The sequence below is a fragment of the Rhinolophus ferrumequinum genome, chromosome 18 (assembly GCF_004115265.2).
Source record: "Rhinolophus ferrumequinum isolate MPI-CBG mRhiFer1 chromosome 18, mRhiFer1_v1.p, whole genome shotgun sequence".
Classification (NCBI taxonomy): domain Eukaryota; kingdom Metazoa; phylum Chordata; class Mammalia; order Chiroptera; family Rhinolophidae; genus Rhinolophus; species Rhinolophus ferrumequinum.
This window is the reverse complement of record NC_046301.1, coordinates 46,265,844-46,288,502: the sequence shown is the minus strand read 5'-3', so window position 1 is coordinate 46,288,502 and position 22,659 is coordinate 46,265,844. Positions and strand designations below refer to the sequence as shown.

Below are 22,659 nucleotides of genomic sequence, written 5' to 3'. Positions count from 1 at the left end.
CATTTGGAATTAAATCATCCCTAAAAAATTTAGCTCTATTCTTTCATCTGTACAGACAACCTACATTCTCTAAGTAGAGAAAAGAGCTGCTTCAATTCCCTCCACTTCAGTAGGTCAATGGAATTTCCCACAATAGATAACCCAATAAACACATGTTGAAATTGAAAAAAAAAAAAAAAAAAAAAGCTTAGCAAATGAAGCACTTACAAAAAATAAAATCACTCCTTTTATTACAAAACTTAATAATTTCACGATTTCTGTACTTTATAAGAATAAAAGGTGACAGCTGGTGTTCAAAATTGGAAACCAGATAATCTGACAGAAAAATCACATTTATTTCAATAGCTCAATGTGCAAATACACCAAGTCAGTTCACACAGTTTCAAGATACAGCTTTAAGTATAATAAAAACCTGATTTTCAAATATTAACGAGTAAACAGAAATAAAGCTTCATTTTTTAAAAAGTTCAAGAAACTTGAAAACCTTTATACTAAAATATTCCACTTACGTCAATCCAAAAATGCCTTTAAGAGACGTCAGTAGTACATTGGAATCCAAAAGGCCTTCTCAAAGAGAGCATCGCCCCAAATCAGCCAGCTCCAAACAACAGTGTAAATTCTTGGTGCTGGCTATTCCTCATTTTGCAGCCTCACACTGTATCAACTAGTATCATTTATCCCATGACATTTTGATCTTTAGGCAAATCTAAAAACATGTTTCAAGTTCAATATGAGGCCAACATCCCCTACCAAGAGGTTCTGAAGTGCCAGGAGTACTTAGAAGATTCAAAGACCAATTTCAAATTCAGGCCTACGGTATTACCAAGGGACAAGACATAGATTAATAGTTCTTCTATTACATAAAACCAACATGGCCTTTAAAACTTCCTTACTTACTTCTATACATACAGAACTCGAATGGAGAAAGTTCTCACGAGAATGATAAAGGTTAATCTTTTTTTTATCACTTAGTAGCCAAGACATGTTTATTTCTGCTCCCCAAAAGCAACGTTACTACTAGTTTTAATTCAGGAAAATGTACTTATGTCTTCAGGAAGGTTTACATAGATATTTAATCAGTCGTTTTTCTCAACCTTCTTCATCCTTTCAGTGTAGGCAATAAACTGAGAGTCTGTTCCAAAAAGTCTATCCCACCATGTAAATGTCGAAGCATAGTTTCCAATGAAGTTCATGTGGTGAAAATCATGATGCCGAGAACCAGCATAGAAAGGGATGAAATTTAAAGGGTTGAGAGGAATATCATAACCACTGAAATAAAAATAATTAAAATTATAAAGGGAATAAATACACTTCAAATAACTGACATTTTTATTGATATTCATATGTTTGTTCACTAATTCAAATAACATTCCATTCTATCTAAATCACGTTATTTCGGGTATGTTTACAAGACAAAAACTTAACAGAAAATTCCATATTCTAGAAACCACTTTAAGAAAGAAATGTTTTAAAAAACTTAAAAGATCTATGGAAATTGTATACCATACATCAGGGGATGAAAGAGAGGAGTTGTAGCAAATGAATAGATTTTTCAAGAATTATTTTTCTTTCTGTTTTAGAGGAGTTTTCTCACCTATAAATACTACACGTCTTTTAGGAAAAGCTATATGAAATTAGTATCAAGTATTAAAGGTTAGACCTGAGAACCACTGTGTTGCAACTTCTTTTACTTTTTCAGGCAACAACAAGTTGGAATTAAATGTACCATATTAATTAAAATATTAGTGTGCTTTCTGTAGTTGGGAGAATGCATATGATTTAAAAAAAATATATCAGAGTATCCTCCTTTATTTCTAATACTTTTCTAAAATCTGATAGCCACAATTATACCAGTCCAAATCACCCCAATCTCTCCCTCCCTGTAGGAGGCTGAGAGGGAAGGAGAGAGACAATGGAAGGAAAGAAAGAATGAAAGAGACATCATTTACAATTTATCTACGGAATGTTCTCTGCCTAGAATTAGAAGCATTAATTTTACTATTAGTGGCTTAAAACTAATTCTTAGAATATTCTGCTTTCATGAGTATAGTAATAAATCCCAAGTCAAAATGCAATGAATATATAATTTTTAAATAATGAAAAATTAGGATATTTTAAAAGGCATTAAATATAAATAATGTACAACAAAATATCTTTCAATCAACAGAAAGGAACATGTGAAGTATGTAAATATTTTAAGTCGTGCTTTCATCAGTGCTGGGCAGTGAGACTAGAAATACATATTCTTATTTAGTGAAGGCTAAATATTTCAATGTTTTTTTCAAATAAGAATTAGGCTTTGATTCGTTACAGAAGGATAAAGGAATAGCCAATCCTGAATTGTGGTATTTAACCAAATTTTTAAGAAAACCACATAGTTTCATTTGAACAATGTTTCAGGAAGACCTAAGTAAGGCATGACCCCAAGAGCCATCAAGAAAATGACTGATTTTAATACATGCAATTAAAAACTTCAGTACTAGAAAAGAACATAGAAAGTTAAAATTCAAATGACAGAGACAAAATATTTAGAACTTATGAAACAAACAAAGCTTACATGAACCAATAGGTTTAAGATGTATAACTAATGGAAAAATGGGCAAAGGACACAAAACGGTGATTCAAAGAACAAAAATACCATTGGTCAATAAGCACAAAAACAGATGCATAGCCTCGTGGGTCCCTGGAGAAATGCACACACATCAGTGCACTCAAAGCTCTCTGTCTTCTTATTGACAAAGATGAAAAAAGACTATAATATCTAGGTTGGGAAGGGTGTTGGGGGAGGGAAAGCATTCCGACACACTTCAGCTGGAAAGGAAACAGGGCCCCTTCGGAGGGCGGTTTTGAAGTACCTATCAAAATTTTATTTTATTTAAACAACTGAACTTATTCTCACTGTAAAAATGACAACAGCCATAGACAGAGATATAAAAATCTCCATTATTTGAACTTTTATCCAATGATTACGTTCTCTTGTTTTCTTAAAAATAATAATATTAACAAGATTAACTTCTATTAGTCTACTTAGAAATAAAGATAATCTAATGACCATGAAAACAAAGACATTTTATGATACCTCCTGCTGGAATAGAAACCAAAGCTCACCTGTGGACATCAATAGTTTCCAGCAAACGAATGGTCACCCATGCCCAAAGAAGAACTACATGATCACATAAAAGTACGATTCCAATAAAAAATCCAGTTCCAAGAATTAGGGTTTCCAGGGGATGTGCATATTCAGCTTCCATTCCAAATGGAGCCTAAAATAGATTAAGAATTCCTTAATATACTGTGAGAATTAATTTAACGTGTCAGCTGGGCTAGGTGATGGTGCCCAGTTGCTAAGGAAACACCAGTCTGGATGTTGCTGTGAAGGTATTTTTCAGATGTGACTAGCATTTGAATCAGTAGAATGAGTAAAGGAGAATGCCCTCCACAACGTAGGTAGGCTTCGTCCAATCAGTTGAAGGCTTTAAAAGCAAAGACTAAGGTTTCCTGAGGAAGAAGGAATTCCCAAGACTGAATCATCAACTCTTTCCTCAATTTCCAGCCTGTGGTCTGCCCTACAGATTTCAGACTTGCCAGCTCCACAATCACATGAGGCAATTCCTTAAAATAAATCTGTATGTGTGTATATGTGTGTATCCCCTCTTCTTTCTTTTTCTCTGGAGAACTCTAATATCTATTTACTAATTTATTTATAAATATACTTTTATAAAATTGTTGTTTCTATATGCAATGATAGTATATCTAGCCATATATATGTAAACAATAAAAGTAATTCTTAATAAGAAAATCTTTTAGGTCCTACCAAACATCAAAGGTCTAGGGATGTCCTTATTAGTATCTTAATAACTATCTTTAATGGTTTAAAATAAAGGCATTAAACAATTGACTTCAACTCTAATTTTGGTTTATGCATCTGAATTTGTTCTGCCAAGAAAGAGATGCTTGCTTTAGCATACTGTGTAATTAGGATCAATGCAGAACGTCATACAACCAGCTTGATAAATGTACATCAAAAGCAGTTCTGATAAAAATCACTGTTTTTATGGGAGTCAGCAATGTGGTGAGAATGTTTTAAAACTCAGTCGGTAATTCTCTCAGAAGTTTAAAGAGTAACGGTCTGTTGTTTGTGGGTCCCATCCCAATGCCCCTAACATTGCTATAGCTTCTATCAAACTGCCAGGTATTCACCTGCGTCAGATACTGCTCTGCCCTGAACTATTCCATGTAACATGTTTCTTTCAGGTCTCAATTTACCATGAAATTAAGATACTACAAGAAAATTTGATAGATGTTGTATTACAGAATTGTACAGCTGAAACTTATGTAACTATGTAACCTGACTAACTATTGTCACCCCAATCACCTTTAATTAAAAAAAGAAAAGAAAATTTGTAGAATTGGCTGTGTATGTGTATGTGTGTGTGTGTGTGTGTGTGTGTGAGAGAGAGAGAGAGAGAGAGAGAGAGAGAGAGAGAGAGAGAGAGAGAGAGAGAGAGAGAGAGAGAGAGAGAGAGAGAGAGAGATGTTCTTAACAATCATGGCAAAGGAAAAAGAAAGAAACATCACGGACAATTTTTTTTAAATGCTCAGTAGATAAAAATGACATTTTGCCTCTAACAGAAAAAAAATGTATTAAATATAATTCTAACATACCTGAAACTCATGATGAATTTTATGAATATATTTATATATTTTTTTGTGGTGTAAGAGCCTATGTAGGAAATAGTGCCAGGTATCCTCAATCACCGCACAACCAAAGCATCTTGCCAAAAGCATATACCTTTAAGATGAAAATACTGTCATGAGTATCAAGTTGTACAATCTAGACTTTTACTTGGGATCACTGCTTGAGACATTACATAAAACCAAACACCTACTTACCAGCTTGACCTAATTGGATATACTGATTAATAAATTCTCCAAACTGCTAGATACAAGGTAGCTATGTGATACCACCTAAAAAGGGGGAAAGAGATTGACCACTATACCAATTCTAACTCACTTTTTAAAAAATTCACAGGCATAAAATCGGAGTTAAGAAAAAAAATTCAAACCTTCTAGAAAAACAGTAACATTAATGAAGGATCTCAACTAAGATTAATAATAGGAAAATCACCACTTTTTTCCACCAAAAAGAAAAACATAAGGGCAATGGGCAAAAAATATTCTATATACAAATGAACACATACAAAGAAACTCTTTTATATGCTGAATATATATTATATAAAAAAAGTATGTATCTACATATTGTATGTGTATCTGTATTCAGGTTATGTCAGGAATACATAGTTGAATACAAATGTTATTTGAATACAAATACTTGTGCTCAGATAATATAAGACGAGGTATGATCAAAAAATACAATGAATTCTGCTGCCGAGTTCCATTCAACAGAAAGCCAGGGATCTTCAATACGGGAAGCAGCTCATAGAACCTTAGTAACAGTGTGTGACAAGTTTCAACTTGTTCAGTGTAGTCAGTTGGGTGTGAGCTACGGTTGACAGAAGGTATGCTTTAAAGAGTGCTGTAAACCATGGATCACGAACAGTGCACTAACATGAAATGGGCAAACAGTTTCATCCTCGATCATGACAACACTCCATGTCACACATCGCTTCTGGTATACGGCAATTTCTGTCAAATAAAAACATTATGTGTCCTCATCCACCTTATTCACCAGATCTGGCACCAGATAACTTGTGCTTCCCCAAAGTCAAAATGATCATGAAAGGTAAACGTTTTGAATCGATTCAGGACATCGAGGCAGCCATGACAACACAACTAAAGACATTCATGAAAGGACTTCCAGAACTGCTTTAGAAAGTGGCAAGAATGATGGGAAAAGTGTGTATGAAGCAAGGGGGAGTATTTTGAGGAGGATTAATGGTAATGTGTCTTTTACTGTAATAAGTTTTTCTTTAATTTAAACATTCACCGTATTTTGTAATCACACCTCGTATATTTGTGTCTATATGACACAGTTTTTATAAACCTCACAAACTATTATCGTTTTCATTCATTTTAGACTTAACATGTAATATATTTTCTCTTAGTATAAGCACCTTCCAATGGAGTATTACACTAAAATACAGAAACATCTAAAAATGGGAACATTTTAAGTTTCTACTATGGCTTACTTTTCTAAATTTTATTTACTTCCAAAGTTTAGAAAAAACATTAACCAAATGAAGAAAGAAGATAAACATTAAGGATATTTTTACTGGATAGCAAACCATGACTGGGTCTAAAAATCTAATCTTTATTTACATAAAGATTTATTTATATCTACATACCATCTTGGCATTCTTTCCCAATCATAAGGAATATTGAAATGCTCTGTAAAGTAATAAGTTCCACAAATCAAAGGAAGCTGGATACAAAAGTGATTAAAGAGAAGTACTTTAAAGCATTTCCATTGGTTTTCCCATGTTTCTGGTTTATCCTATGGAGAAAAAGCACGATATTTAGTATTAGCCTCTGTTTTCAGTAAGTTAGCCTGTTATGTGGAAGTAAATTCCTAATTCTTTCTCTAACGTTTAATGAGACCTTAATTTATGTTAATTATGTTATGTGAATTCTACATTACAATAACTAAGGCCCAGGAATCACAACATCCTCCCCTTCTAAATTCTTGACAACTACTATCAGTACTTTAAACAGGTGAAGAAATCAGACAAACCCAGGCATAATGAACATAAGATCTCAAACCAAAGAAGCATGACAGTATGAGTACTCCAGTCTTTGCTGCCCACAGATCATTCACTTCTTTTACCAGGAATATCAAAAAAGAAATGTTTTATGCTAAGATTAGAATTGGGTCTTCCAACTGTTGAAGCAGCTATACCAGCAGCACTGAAAGCCTTTGTTACACAGGTAAATCGATGCTTCCAGACATCTGGCAGTATTTATTCCCAGAAATCAGTGCATTTTTGTTCACCTACAATGACAGAATTATAAACTCTCTGAGCTAGAAAAACTTCAGAGGTATGTCCAGTGGTTCCCAAAGAATGGAGAGCTACTGCCCACAGATGATGAAATTCGCAGACTGAAGGCAAACAGGAAAAGTGAGATCAAATGTTCATTTAAAAATGTTCAATTAAACCTCATTAGGATACCAATTTGCCTAGCAAGCCATATTAAAAAAGAAAACTAAATTTACCCAATTTAAAGGGGTATACTTAACGTAAGAAAAAGTGCTTGCTCGTTTTATAAAAAGATGGTGATAACAAATAGTAGTTATTGCTTTGTTTTCAATGTCCTTACTTAATTAAAAATTCAGAAATCTGCCAAGGAAACTTTTTTATCTATAATATTTCAAGCATGAGAACTACTGTAATTAACTGTAGTGATTTTTTCACTTGTTTTTAAATCCCTTCATATTATGAAAACTTGTACTGCTTTACCATCACAATTTATTTTAGTATCAAAAAAACTCAAAGCACAAACTTTCATGGTTGTAAAACTCAAAGGAAGACATGCTGAGGACAGACCTGAAGCCACACGACCCAGCCTTTTAATCTCTGTTTATAAACTACCTATAACCAATTACAGGACTGCTTGTCCTTTATTTTACCATATTTTATTTCAAGCCACTCCTAAAACCTTGGCTGGGAAAGGTCTTCCTGTCTCTGGAAATGTTAACACCTCTAACCAATGAGCCAACTGCAAGGGCCAGAAGGGCAAGGATTCTATGGCCTGGCCAGCCAGCCACACAACGAATCAGCCAGATACGCCAATCAGTGGGCAACACATGGCAGCCAGAAGCATCCCAAACACACAGGAGACCTTTAGACATCCAAACTGAATTCTCCCTTTCAAAGCAGGCCCTTTTAGAGAAAGCATTTTGGAATTTCTGTGTCCTCAATTTAGGGTAACATGATATTCTTCTTTGGGCCACATCTCTTTTTATTCCCTCCCCCTTTTCCTTTTGTTCTTTATTCCTTTGGCTTGGAGTCCACAGGCACCTGACCCCCTGCACTATCCCCAGAGAGGATCAGTGTCAGTACCGGTCTAACGTGAGACTCAATGGGAGAGGCAATAAAGCTAAGAGACTAGGAGAGAACATGTACCCCGACTGCCATCCAACGCAGACTCAGTGAGTGCAAATGTGTCTCTATGGATGAACGCTTCCAAAATATCTACTTTCTACCAAGACTGTGTGCCCATGAGTTTGAGAGTTTGGCATGACTTTTTAGAAAACTAACTAGTAAGCGCGAGAAACTATCCTGGGTTTACCAAGCGCTGATAAATCCTCTCTCTCTAGGTAGGCTAGTCCAGATTCTTTCTTGGGAACTGTCAAGTTCATCAGTCTACACGTTAGTGGAGGTCACTCTTTTCCCTGTGTTTACAACTAAGAGGCATGACACAGATGTCAACACCTTGTCACACACAGTGGGTTCTCAGGAAACACTTAGTGCACTGAAGCGAACCCCTAGACACAAAGAGCACGCACTCCTCTGGGATGACATGAATGCTGCAGAACTACCACCTTATATTTTGGGAAAAAACAAAACTTTGAGAGCTCTGATCAAGGTCTTAGAATATTAACATACACTTAGGGGCTGAGACCTCAGGAGCTGGAGGGAATTGCAGAATTAATACGTACAAATCCCCATAACGTTTCTTTCAGTTAGTTTAAAAATTAAATGTATAAACCCATTACACAAACATCACATGTACTTAAAGCACAATTTAACAAATAATTCTTGAAAGATTTTCAATAATGATCGAAGGCTGTGCTGTCCAATATGGTAGCAACTATCATGTTTCCCCGAAAATAAGACCCAGCCGGACAATCAGCTCTAATGCGTCTTTTGGAGCAAAAATTAATATAAGACTCTTCGGTTGGGTTGGGTTGGGTTGGGTTGGGTTGGGTTGGGTTATAACTGGTCTTATATAAGACGGTCTTACATTATAGTAAAGTAAGACTGGGTCTTACATTAATTTTTGCTCCAAAAGACACATTAGAGCTGATTGTCCGGCTAGGTCTTATTTTCAGGGAAACACGGTAGCAACAAGTCATTACTGAACACTTTACATATGGCTAGTCTAAATCGAGATGGGCTAAAATTAGTGTAAAATACACACCAGATTTCAAAGACATGATGAGAATACAAATAAGATATTCCACTAAGTACTTTTTAATTCTGATTACTTATTCAAATAATAATAGTTTAGACTTATTGTGTTAAGATTTTAGGTTGGTGCAAAAGTAATTGCGGTTTTTTGCAATTATTTTTAACTCGTTAAACCACAATTACTTTTGCACCAACCTAATATATTATTAAAATTAAGTTTCCTATTTCTTTTTACCTTTTTATGTATTCTACTCAAAAATTTTAAATTACACATGGCTTCATTATATTTCTATTGACAGCCCTCATCTAGATTCTCTCAAAACAAAGTTACATTTTAAAAATATTCAACAACATTAATTATAACATTCCATTGCAAGTCCATCTTACTCACCTTCTGAATTTTGTACTTTTTCATGTAAGGTATGAATTGAAACAAAAATCCAGGTAAACAGAACAAGAAATAAAGGGCTTCATGAACTATGAGGGATCCCCATGTTGCAATCTGGAACTTTGTATAATTATCTAACATATAGATCCAAGCATTTTTAAATGGTTCTTGCAGAGGATTCTCAGGTAAAAGTGAATCTACATACTCCACAGCCAGGAATGCTGAACTAAAGATGTTGACACTTTTATTTGTTTCCATTTTTCAAATCTCTGCAGACAGCTTTACAGTTCTGTAAACATAAAAAAATACACAATACCTATCAGATACCAAACACCTACCAGCTATCAAAATAAATACACCCCCTGACTCAGCAATTTTGTCACTCAAGTGTATCAAGACAGGTACATTAAGACTGAAGGAAGCATTACTTAGTAATAGCAAAAACAAAGAGAAAAAAGAAAAAGAAAACATAAATTAAGTCCATAGATAAAAAATCCATTAACAGATTCTGTTAAGTCCTTCCACAGACAATTACACAGCCACTAAGAGAACGAGGAAGATTTATACATTCCACATAGAAAGATGAATAGGACTCAGTGATAAATGAAACAGCAAGGCGCAGAATATTATGTATAACAAGAGCCTCCCATATGTTTTTGTGAAAGATTATGGATTTTACCTATGCACTTCATGCATATGTACATACAGACACATACACACAAACACAGAAAACGTATGGAAGGGTACACAGGGAATGATGTAGAATGGTGACCTTTAGGAAAAAAGATCAAGGGTAATAGGGGTGTGTGTACGCTCACGTGCAAACACTCCTTTGTTACAAAGGAGAGGAGGAAAATTAACTTCTCATTTTATACATTCTTACAATTTTAATTATTTTCATGAGCATGTTTTACTTATATAATAAATACGCTTAACAGGTCACCAAATCAAAACTAGAGGAACTTATGAAGAATGTCCGGTTCCTAAAACTGTTCACTGCTGTTCCTAATTTATAAATTATGATGGACCACTCTACAAATATTTGAAGCCTAAGAAGCACTCTTAATAGTGCTTAAGGGGCCGGCCCGGTGGCTCAGGTGGTTGGAGCTCCATGCTCCTAACTCCGAAGACTGCCGGTTCGATTTCCACATGGGCCAGTGGGCTCTCAACCACAAGGATGCCAGTTCAATTCCTCGAGTCCCGCAAGGGATGGTGGCCTCTGCCCCCTGCAACTAAGATGGAACATGGCACCTTGAGCTGAGCTGCTGCTGAGCTCCCGGATGGCTCAGTTGTTGGTTGGAGCGCGGGCTCTCAACCAGAAGGTTGCCGGTTCGACTCCCGCAAGGGATGGTGGGCTGTGCCCCCTGCAACTAGCAACAGCAACTGGACCTGGAGCTGAGCTGCGCCCTCCACAACTAAGACTGAAAGGACAACAACTTGACTTGGAAAAAAGTCCTGGAAGTACACACCGTTCCCAAATAAAGTCCTGTTCCCCTTCCCCAATAAAATCTTTAAAAAAAAAAAACATGGTGCTTAAAACACTCCCCTGCCCTCTTTCAACCCCCAAATTGACCTCTGATCCCATTCGTCATAGAAGATATTGGGAAGCATAGCCAACTTCCTCAGCTCTCTGACTTCAGTCTGCACCCCTCCTTCCTGTCTGACCTATTCCCCTCACACCGTGGAGACTATGGTACTCCATCCTGTGCCATCCCAACCTCAAAACTGCTTTGCTCACTCACCCTCTCCTCTAAGACTGACTTGACTTGTGTTCTTACCTATCTCATCAAGAACTTGTCTACCACGCACTTCACTTTTCTCACCTTTTGTCTTTCCCTCTTCATTGAGTCCATTCCATCAAGTTGAAAAACATACTCAAGTCTTCCTTTCTTGACAAAAGCTTTCCTAATCTCTATCAACTCTCCCCCAAGCCACTGCCCCATTTCCACTTCTTTGAACCAACCCACTCCTTTCTCAGAGAGATAAACATAAAGTCTGATTATTTAACTCTCACCCACACAAATTTCTCCACTATTTGTAATCTAGCTCCCCCCGCAGATGCCCTCAAAGATCTTCTAAACTGCAAAATACAAGTCATTCCAATCCTCATTTCCATGAGGTCATTAGCAAATTTGACAGTTCTGAACCAACAGCATTTACTAGCTCTGTGACCTTGAGCAAGTTACATAACCTCTCTTAGCCTCAGTTTTATCATCTGCAAAATATAAAGAATAGTAAATAGATGGTGGGAATCTTTTCACAATATCAAATCACCACGATGTACACTTTAAATATCTTACAATTTTATCTGTCAATTATACCTCAACAAAGCTGAAAAAGAAAAAAAGAGTAACAGTAGTTCTCCCAATGAGTCTAAGAAAGTATGCATGTGAAGTACTACTTAGCACAGGACCTGAAACACAGTAATTCTGAGAAGCTAGTAGGTTTTGATTGAGCAGTTTCTATGTGCCAGGAACTGTGTTCTAAGTGTGCTATATATTCTCTATATATTAGGCTTTAATTCTTACCACATTTTCATGAGGTAGGTACTTTTATTACCCCCATTTTCTAAATGAAAAACTTCACCTGAAATCTATGTAACTTTACTAACAATTGTTGCCCCAATAAACTTTACTGTTAAAGGAAAAAAAAAAGAAAAACTCAGCTTTAGAAAGGTCACGAACTTTCCCAAGTTATAAAAATGCTAAGTGGGGAAGCCTATACTCTCATCCATTATGCTATACTATAATCATGAATAAGAACACACACAATAAATATTATAGTAAAAGGAGAATAATTCCTACAGCTTCTCCAAACCTCCTGAAAGAATATTCTATACAGGCTGTCTTCCTTTTCACATTTCCCATTTAGTCTCCAGCAACTACAATCTACTTTCTATTCTCATCACTGCACTGAATTTACTCTTACTAAAATCACTAAGGATCTCCTAGCTGCCAAATCCAAGAAACATTCTTTGGAGTTTATTTTACTTGACCAATCTGGGAGATTAGATACTTCTCTCCTTGAAATACTTTCCATCGTTGGTTCTTGGAATTCACATGTATTCAGTCTGATTTAATGTGCGCTACTATGGTGCAGTCACTGTTAGCTTCTGCCCTCACCCTGTCTTCACAAAACATAAAATCTAGTGAGGAATACAAAGAAGGAAACAGACTATCATAAAAGCACGTGAAAGAACTCGGGAAACACAGAGTGCTATGAGAACACAGAGGACCAGAAAGAGTTCCTAAAGAAAGATGCTATCTAAACTGAGACCAGGAGCATGAGGGGGCAGGGGGGAGACCAGATTAAAAGAGAGTAGAGTAAAAGTTTCGGAGAATAAGGGGATGTTTTGAGTAGAGGGGTCCAAAGCCTCAACCAGGAGATGAGGAAGGATATAACGCTTTGATTGGGTATGTCTGTGTGTATAGCTTTTGAAAAAGGAAGACTTGACAATTGAAACTGGAAAGTTTTCCAATGATGCTTTCCTGACTCCTTTTCTAGCAGTAATTTGGTAATTCCAGATTACCTTGGGTGATCTTAACTACTTTCTATTTTTAAAATCTGATGATATTCATAACCTCTATTTCTAGCCCTCTCCCCTAAACTCCAGGTTCTGATTATCTAAAAGTCTACTGGATAGCTCCAATTATGACAGTTCAGAGGCATGTCAAAGGCAACAAGTTCACAAGTTATGCACCTGAGCCTCACAACCCTGCCCAAATTAGGGTAATCCCTAATTTGGTTAATTGCACACACCTGTTTAGTCATCTCTGACAATGTTCTAAGTCTCTCCTATCTTTGCTGCCTAGTCATCTTCAAACTCTCAGTTTAGAGATACCTGGTTTAACTAACATTCAGGAGTTTACTCTCCTTACACAGGGAGGAAAATGGGCACACTGCCGCCAACTGAACGAAAGCAAAACACAGAAATTAAAGAGGAGAGGGGAGAGGAAATAAAGAGTGAATTTTCTTTTCCTTTTCTCATCCTTGGACCACCTGATTGACTGGAAACCTGCGCTGGGGCAGGATGATTAGATCCTCAGGAAAAAGAAATTTAGTTATTTGCTGATTCTTTGAGAAACCTTGAAGTTTAGCTCTGAGTACTGTCAGCCAATGTTGGACCCTTTGCCTTAGTTAAGCCGGGATTGCACCAGGTCCCTCATTTGCTGGAGTTGCCTTGCCTGCAAGCTTGCTCTTCTTAAACTTGATTTCCACGACCCAATGCCAGGATCTATCTAAACAGCAGAATTCACGCTCTGAAAGCCCTTAAAGTTCAAGGGAATACCTCCCCTATGGATAAATACTAAGGTCCTCAACGATGCAAAACAGGCCCTGCCAGGCGTCTCCATTATATATACTCCCACACTCCCATTATATATACTCCGTCATCTATACTTTCAACTCCCACACTATCGGACCTCCCATTGCTCCTACAGCTTAATTCCTCTCTGGCCACGAAAACAGCATCTCCTTGCTAGTAATGTCCTCCGATCCAACTCCTTTTCCTCCTTCAGTAACCTCCTCTTAGACGCCTTTGCCCATCCCTCTACCCCCATTGCACATACATGACAGATCTTATCCCAGCTGTAGGTAGTGTTTCTGTTTTGTAAAACTTTCATCACTCCATCACCCTGTGCTGTAACTGTCCTCCAGTATGTCCCGTCTCCGGATGGCTGTAAACTCTTAAAAAGGAAGAAACAAGTCCCCCAAGCCCAGCTCCACCACTTAAGAAGTTCACACCGTTTTCCGCCCTCCTCCCCGGCCCCCCTCGCTTGGGGAATGGGTGCCCCTCTCCGGCCCTGAGCGCGCATCCACGCCAGACCCCGCTCCACTCCATCCCGTGGAACACAGTGCCGAGAACACGCTCCCCCTTCCTCACCTACTAGCCTTCCTTCCGGCTCCCTCACCAAGACGTTCGCGCGGCCAGGCGCAGCAGACCAAGTACAGCGAAGTCCGGCCACAGGGTTGGAGCGAAACAGCTGAAGGGCCTCTCTTCCGGCTGTTATTGGCTTGGGAAGGCTCCGCCCCGCCTCCTCGGCGCTGTAATTGGCCCATGCGGTTGCCGGCATCGTGCGACTCGCGCAGACGAATCACTGACGGTGCCAGCCATTGGCTCTGCGGATGGAGTGAGCATAGTGAGACAGAGGCGTCCAGTCAGTGGCAGGCGCCGCGCCACTACTGGAGGCGGGGCAGCGTGAGGGGGCATGACGTAGGGAGGGGGCGGGCACCGGCGCCTGGGAGGAATTCGTCGCCTTGGCAACTTCGGTTCCTCCGCGGATTTCCAGCGAGCTCCGGCGCATTCCCTGGGAAAGCGAACCAGACCACGGTTCCTGCGACTTTAAGATGTAAACGATACTGTAGCAGCCACGTGGCCCCAAACCGGAAAAATAATAGGGCAAAGGAGTTTTAAAATCTGTTTTGACTGTTTTTGTTTAAGGACAGCTTCCCCCCTTCCTCTGGTCGCCTCTGGATTTAGATAATTCTTCCTTGTGTCCCCACCCCAAGAATCCTTTAATAAACCGCTACATATGGAAGATGGAGAATTTCAAATGCAATTTATCACCTGCGACAACCCAGAGTTATCCCCACTTGCAGGTGGGAAAACCCGATGCTCAGAAAGGTTTAGAAAACGATTTGACGTAACAGATGGCAGATGGCAGATGGCTGCCCCGCGGGGATATGAAGGCCTTAACGTAAGCTGTCCCTGGTGTTGCAATCCCTGTACAGGACAGTGAATACCAGGGGACAGAGGGTTAACACACTTAACTTTGTCTACAGCTCTGACCTCATCTCAGTCTCGCTCACTAAAATGTTGCGTACTAGGGTATAATAGTGTGTACATAGTGTAATGCACCAATTTAACTTACACTTAAGAGTGCCTTTTTAAAATTTGCACAAGGGCACCCTTTGGGCAGGATGAAGGCTTTTTTTACGCAGTAGTTTCTGATAACAGGATGCTGTTGTTTCTCTCACAATATGCTCAAACTGGCTCTTCTGCCTGAAATAACCATTTCCTCCCCTACCCATCAATTCAGGTACGACCTGCGTGAAGAAGTCCCCTCTTGAGAGATGTCACTCCTTAGGTCCAGTCACCACTACTCTTCTAACTGTTCCACGTGTCTGACACCCACATTCTTTGTGAAGTATCACGACAGAGAGGTCACATCGAATGAAGAGATGTGGGATCTGTCCCTTGGGTGGTCAGAGTCAGAGCCCTGTCTTCAGGCCTGTGCACACAGAAGTGAGCGGTGGCCTGGAGAGTGTGCTGTGATGCACCACCGAGGTCCCCCTCTTCAGGACTGAAGCAGGTGTTCAGCTGAGGAGTGCTGGCAAAGAGAGCCACCTCTCCCCACGGCATACCCTTTCCAGGGGCAGCCTGAGTCCAGCGACTGGTGGATGCAGGGCTATCAGGCCCAGGCCCTCACCCCAACTTAGGACTACTTTACTTGGCCAGCCCAGCTCCACAGCTTCCCCTATTGGCTGAGGTTGTGGGTGTGACTGCACCCAGCCCACTTCTCCCTCTGCCCAAATCTGCTGCCCTCTATCAGGTAGTGTTAAGAGCACGCACTGTGGGGTCACACTTATCAAGCGTTGTCACTTATTAGCAGTGTGTTCTTGGGTAAGTGACTCCTCAAAGTCTTATCTAGTATTTCTGTAAAATGGGTATTATAATAGTACCTACATCTCAAAGAGTATGACAATTAAATGAGATCATGTACTTAAGGCCTTTTACACAGTATCTGAAATGCAGGAAGTGCACAGTAAACGCTGGTTATTTCTGATTTAGAATCCTACCACATTAGATATATTTTCTAAATCAAAGCAAGTGCATGCACGTGGTGGGCTCCAATTATTTTAAATATTGGAGACTGAGAGCTGAAAGGCAATATAGATATGGCAGCTCAATTCATTTCCCCACAATGAAGAAACGGGAGGTTCAGAGAAGAGCAAAGATAGCAATTTGTTAAGAGGTCTCTGTATTTCAAGCACATTAATATACGTATCTTTCAAACTCCACAATAACCTTGTACATGACAAACACTACTATTGCTATAGTGAAGACAAAATTAAGGTCAGAGGTTAAGTCATGTGTTATAGAGAAGACAAAATAAAAGTCTGAGATTAAGAATCTGTTTATTGTAAAGATTTTGTAGAGTATCCGACGGACACTTGTCTCATTAGGGAGACCACCTCAGGGATGATGTAGATGCCTGATCACTGCACTGTACACCTGAAGCTGAAGCTGAACAATAATGAATGTCAACTATAATTTTACATATATACATATATGCATATATATGTGTGTGTGTATATATATATATATATATTTACAAGAAGCAGAGTACAGCATTAGGAATAGAGACAGTGGAAATGTAATGGCTGTGTGCGATGTCAGAGAGGTAGTGGTAGGGGGTGGAGGGTTGTCACTGTGTGAGGGATATAAATGATAAATGTCAAGCTATTACATTGTTTTGTGCCCCTGAAACTAATGAAAAAAATGAAAAAAGAAATCTGTTTAAAGTCACAGAGAGCAGATGATTAGAGGGGGATGAGAGCCATCTGATTCTTATGCCCGTGGGCTTTCCTAATAGATCACACTGATTTTTTTCCTTCAGGTTGTGAAGCCAGGGTTAGAACCGTAGACTCTTGATTCAAAGTGTGATTACATTCACCTATGGAGCCTCCTTTCCAAAATTACACACTAGAGCCATAAAAGTCAGTAGGAGGCAATTCACTGAAGACCAAATGGAAACAAGAAGCAGGGTTATTAGCACATCACTGTGTAAGAATATGATCTGTGTACCTAATAAAATAAGAAATCTCATTAACTCATCATCAGCTGAGATGATAAATACCTAGGTCCTCATACTATCTATAATGGATGATAATAAATACCAGGAATCATATGCCCGAGTCCATAAAAAACGTGAAGGGATCTGAAAAGGATCCTGGCAGTATACACACGATCCACCTTAACCCTCTCCATCACTGCTTTCAGCCAAAGCACAAATTCAAGCAAAGCAGGCAGCAGAGTTGCTTCATGATGCAGGTGCATGCATCTAGCCTTGAATGAACTCTGCTCAAACCTGGTGCTGTTTCCTTGACAAGATTTCTAAGACAACTCTGTCTTAACTTCTGACCTTTTTATTCTACAGTAGAACAAGCCAGGAACCCTCTTAAATATCCTTAAAAAAAAACACACCAAGATGTTTCAAACTGAAAAGACAAAGGCTGGTGTGACGAAAGGGAACATGTTCAAAGCCCCTGAAATCACATGTAATGAACCCACCCCGCTACTCTGACAAACCCTGGCAAACTATTTTATGATATAGCTATTAAAGCTGCAAAGCAAGTAAGTAAAGACAAAGAGGTATTTGACATGCTAAATATTGAAGACTTTGTTACCCTAATAGATTATATTTTAAGAAAAGCTTTAAAATGTTTTAGATGTCTTTCATTCATAGATTCATGGAGTGTTTCATGGAACATTAGTGTTTGGAAATGATCAGGAAAGATAACACCACGGATTTTTCTTGGTGCCAGTCAGAAACAGCTGGCAGCGTTCCAAGTTCATTAGACCCTCAACATGTTTGTTGATGATGGATGTGCTTGGAGCCACACTAAGGTGGAAATTCATGTTTTCATAAGGTGACATAGGCTTTTTTCTTTTTCTGATTAAATTCCCTTCTCTCATCTTTTGTGTCCAGCACCTCAGCTATCCACCCCACTCCCCAACTCCTATTTCCTCAGTGCCTTTTATTTGGTATCAAAACCACAATTTCTTTCTCAATTGCTATAAAGTAGATTTTTTTTTTAACTTACTTTTCAGTCCAATGTTATTTGTTGTATCTTGTGTTCAGCTCATATTAGGGACAGAGGAATATAAAAACTTTAAATTTCACCAATCCTTGGGAGACTTTTCCTTGATGGTTGAGTTAACTTTTTCTTGAACAATTTTCAGTAACTTTAGTTATTGATTCAGCAGACTGTTCTTAAAGGTTTCTTTGGCAACAAATCAAAAATATTGATTTATGAAGTTAGAAAATGCAAATTTTACAAAAGAACAGAAAAACTGAACAGGCAACTTTCTTATCCAATTAAATAGATAAAAATCAAGGACAATGTAAAACAAATAATATACAAACTTTTATTCAAAGGTAATTCAAGGAAGACATGTTTTGGTCATTTTTAAAGTGAGATTAATTGAAGATCTCAGAAAAATTATATCTGATCAACGCACATGGCTACTCACAGAAAGGTCTCTCTTCTGTTAATAGCAGCTAAATTTATACACACAGAAAAAATTCTTAAGACCATGCAAATTCAGTTGAATTCCAAACATTCATTATATTCATCAAAAACCTGCAGTAATGTTCATGCCAACGTGTTACTTTAAGAAAAAAAATTAAAAATACACACCAAAACATGACCAAGATTAAACCAAAGAAAATAATAAATAAGCATAATTTATATTTTATTTAAAAAAGTTTGGCATCACACATATTCAAGTGTGTTACACCATGTTCATTCCTCAGAAGTGGCATTTTAATGTGTTAAGCATTGTTAAATATCAAAAAATACAACTCTGTTTTACAATGTAGTACTGGCATAATTCAAAGTACTGTGCCAATTATAAATAGTATAATCAAGTTTCAAACATCTCCTCAAACATATTTAAAGGAAAGCATATAGACACACAGTTATATGCACACCATTTATTATACTCATGTAATCAAAGATATTTTATAAAAGCAAACGGTTTTATCCCTCAACTAGTTTGTATACTTACATAGATTTTAATACCTGTTCAAAGATTTTTTCAGTTCCTGTGTATACAGATTTTCAGGAGAAGGAATAAAGAAAGATAAAATTTAATTTTACAAGAACACATAGTACTTTATCCTCCTTCACAAAATAATCCACAGTCATTCAAGGCTGATAACTAGTCTTTATGAAACCAACTGTTGTCTAAAGACTACAGAATAAGTACTGCAGTCCAGGTTACTTATTAAAATTCAGTCAGCTGCTGCTCATTGCAGAAAGAGCCTACACGGTGCTTCTACCAAAAATAATCTTCAGTATCTGAGGCCTATAAAGGCAGACGATCTTATCTTCTGCAGAGACTTAAAGTGCAGCTACAAGTGGAGAAGTGCTAGATTCGCAGTCACTTCAGAAATACTTGTGGAAGTCTGTTTCTCATGTATAATAAATATGCCGAAAATGTCCTTCAGGCTCATAACGGTTTATCAATAACTGTGACCCCTATGCAAAGAAATGAAGAAAACAGAAGTCACAAGCAGCATTCTGTATCTCTGAGAAAATACTGAATATTTTATTACTCAAGCAACAGGGACTGAACAAATGATGATGTTTCAAAAGAACTATCATTTTAATTGAAATGACAGTGAAATTTGTTAATAGTTATAGAGCAAAACTACATCAGACTACTTAACCCACAATTAGTCTTTTGTTCTTTGTAGTTACAATTAAGGAAAAATAGTTTTACTCAGGAAATATCAATCCACCTAATACTGAGGGGCACAGAGAAACTTTTGGGTGTGCTGAATATTTTCATTATCTTGATTGTGGTGACTGTTTCATGGGTATATACATATGTCAAAATTAATAAAATTGTATACTTTAAATGTACGCTGTTTATTCTATGTCAGTTATATCTCAATGAAGCTGTTAAAAAAAATATACCTAATTTTGAGCCATGTTATTCTGGGATCCTGCTGTATATAGTTCTATTAGGTGTTGTTTGGGATGATACATACACAATAGTGATGGTTAATTAGTATACACTTCTTTTTTCTCCATTATTGGATCAATATTAAAATGTTACTGAAAAATTCTAATATTTAAAGCAATATGAATACCTATTATCAGAATAATTAATATGTAACATACAGTTTTAAAGACTACTCATCATAGTATTACCATTAAAGAGTATTACCATTTCTCTTACTAAGAGAATAGACCAAAATGATATAATTCAACCTGTGCTATGCTTAAGTAAGACAATTCCTCCACAGCCACACTAATAATACTATCACATGGAGCCATGGCAGAGGAGATAGTGTAGCAGTCATATATCTTGGATATCTAGCAATTAAAGTCTTGCCACGTAGTGAACTCTACTCCACTGCATACCGATGTTAGCCAAAAACACAAAAACAAACAAAAAAAAATTTTGAGAAAAGCCTTTCTTCATGTAACAGAAAAACATTCTTAATGCGAAAATCATAATGATGTCATCTTTTTTGTATTGTAATAGAGGACTGTAAGAAAATCAGACAATTATTACCTGCATAACTTCTCCCTGTGCTCATACAAGATGATACAACTGTCCATTTATCAGTTGTTGGGTTATAATATTCTACTGATGCCAAGTTACAGGAACCATCATCTCCTCCGACTACATATAACAGACCATTAACAGCACAAACTCCTTTAAAAAATGACAGAGAAAAAACAATTATTTTTTAAAATTTGGATGAATAGCAATATCCCTACTCATGTTTGGTGAAATGATCCAGAGACACTTAATTCCTTAAGGAGGCAGGAAGAGAAAATGGTGAACAGGGAAGAAATCCTTTTTATATGTGAGAGTCTAATACCACTTCTAAGCTCTCATTCGTGTCATTTATGCAGTAGTTGCTTTATTTTTTCATTACTTCATTTAATCTATAACCTTACTTTACAGGTGAGACATTATTTTAATCTTCATTTTATTTTATTTTTTAAATAGAAAATTAAAGGTCAAAGAAGTTTAGTAACTCTCCCAAAGTTCCTTTCTTAGGGACAAAATATTTACTGGTAGCAGATAAAAATGATTGTGAATTTCAATTATTATACTGACTATTTTATCTGCTTTAAAAAGGGAGAATATGGATTTCATTATTATTAGAGTAACTCATGGGGTTTTTTGCAAAAATTCAAAACATCTAGAAAAGTATAAAGAAAAGATCACTTCTAATCCTATACCATTGAAATTGTGATCTCTATTCTCACTGATGCTTTTCTATGCTCAGACACTTCTTTTTTATCCCCAAAGCAGTCATATTACACATGCTATTTTATTACTTACTCATCCACTCCTACCAAACAATATACCTTGGACATTTCCCCAAATTAATAAATATAGGTCTACGTAAATTTTAATGACTGCTTAGTCTTCTATGTCTGATGATACCATAATTTATTAATTGTCTTTGATGGATATCAAATTTTTTTTTACTGATGAATATTAAGTTATTTGCAGTATTTTTACTTTTATCAATGATGTGGCAATGAACAAGGATTCCCTCTTGCATACTTTTTTGCATCCTTATGTAACTATTTTCTTAAATAAATTTTTACAAATACAATTACTGAGTCAAAAGATAAACACCTTGTAAAAGCTCTTTATTCCAACTTTTTAAAAGGCATAGTATAAAAAATAAAATTTAAAAAAAAAATAAAAGGCATATTAAATAGCTTTAAACAAGACTCAGCTATTATGAACTGGTACTAGAGGGCATCAAAAAATCCAAAAGGGGCCGGCCCGGTGGCTCAGGCGGTTAAGAACTCCATGCTCCTAACTCCGAAGCTTGCCGGTTCGATTCCCACATGGGCCAGTGGGCTCTCAACCACAAGGTTGCTGGTTCAACAAATCGAGTCCCGCAAGGGATGGTGGGCAGTGCCCCCTGCAACTAAGATTAAACACGGCACCTTGAGCTGAGCTGCCTCCCGGATGGCTCAGTTGGTTGGAGCGCGGGCTCTCAACCACAAGGTTGCCAGTTCGACTCCTGCAAGGGATGGTGGGCTGCGCCCCCTGCAACTAGTAACAGCAACTGGACCTGGAGCTGAGCTGCGCCCTCCACAACTAAGACTGAAAGGACAACAACTTGAAGCTGAATGGCACCCTCCACAACTAAGATTGAAAGGACAACAACTTGACTTGGAAAAAAATCCTGGAAATACACCCTGTTCCCCAATAAAGTCCTGTTCCCCTTCCCCAATAAAATCTTTAAAAAAAAAAAAAAAATCCTTTCACACAATGGTCTCTGCAGTCTCAGGTAGTTTTGCTAGCAAAATTAATACATGCTTGCAGATTTTTAACATAACAAAATAATGAGCCCACTCTACATACAGCATTTAAAAGAACATGTGCAATAATATCTTCTGTGCAAATGG

At 37.5% G+C, this 22,659-nt stretch overlaps 2 protein-coding genes across 3 annotated transcripts in view; both read right to left on the bottom strand.

Moving 5' to 3' along the window:
• Positions 1 to 208: 208 nt before the first annotated feature.
• Positions 209 to 14,514, bottom strand: MSMO1 (methylsterol monooxygenase 1). The gene is made up of 6 exons (XM_033135294.1): positions 14,360 to 14,514; positions 9,481 to 9,766; positions 6,306 to 6,454; positions 4,666 to 4,792; positions 3,109 to 3,263; positions 209 to 1,269 (listed from the first exon to the last, which is right to left on the bottom strand). The coding sequence occupies exons 2-6, from the start codon at positions 9,733 to 9,735 to the stop codon at positions 1,077 to 1,079; spliced, it is 879 nt and encodes a 292-aa protein (XP_032991185.1). The 5' UTR covers positions 9,736 to 9,766; positions 14,360 to 14,514; the 3' UTR covers positions 209 to 1,076.
• Positions 14,515 to 18,605: 4,091 nt separating this feature from the next.
• The window catches only part of KLHL2 (kelch like family member 2), a 91,813-nt gene continuing 87,759 nt past the window's right edge, over positions 18,606 to 22,659 (bottom strand). For both annotated transcript variants that reach the window (XM_033134531.1, XM_033134532.1), the window contains 2 exons: positions 20,789 to 20,932; positions 18,606 to 19,743 (listed from right to left, as the gene is read on the bottom strand). In XM_033134531.1, the coding sequence (XP_032990422.1) occupies positions 19,715 to 19,743; positions 20,789 to 20,932 (173 nt within the window). In that variant the 3' untranslated portion in view covers positions 18,606 to 19,714. The remainder of the gene's footprint in view (positions 19,744 to 20,788; positions 20,933 to 22,659) is intronic.

What these genes read in the sequence shown, in the direction of transcription:
- MSMO1 (XM_033135294.1), bottom strand. Translation starts at nt 9,735, where the DNA reads ATGGAAACAAATAAAAGTGTCAACATCTTTAGTTCAGCATTCCTGGCT. An exon ending in AAAAGTACAAAATTCAGAAG is followed by an intron (nt 6,455 to 9,480) that starts GTGAGTAAGATG and finishes TTTTCTCCATAG; the next exon opens with GATAAACCAGAAACATGGGA. An exon ending in TGGGAAAGAATGCCAAGATG is followed by an intron (nt 4,793 to 6,305) that starts GTATGTAGATAT and finishes TTCATCTTAAAG; the next exon opens with GTATATGCTTTTGGCAAGAT.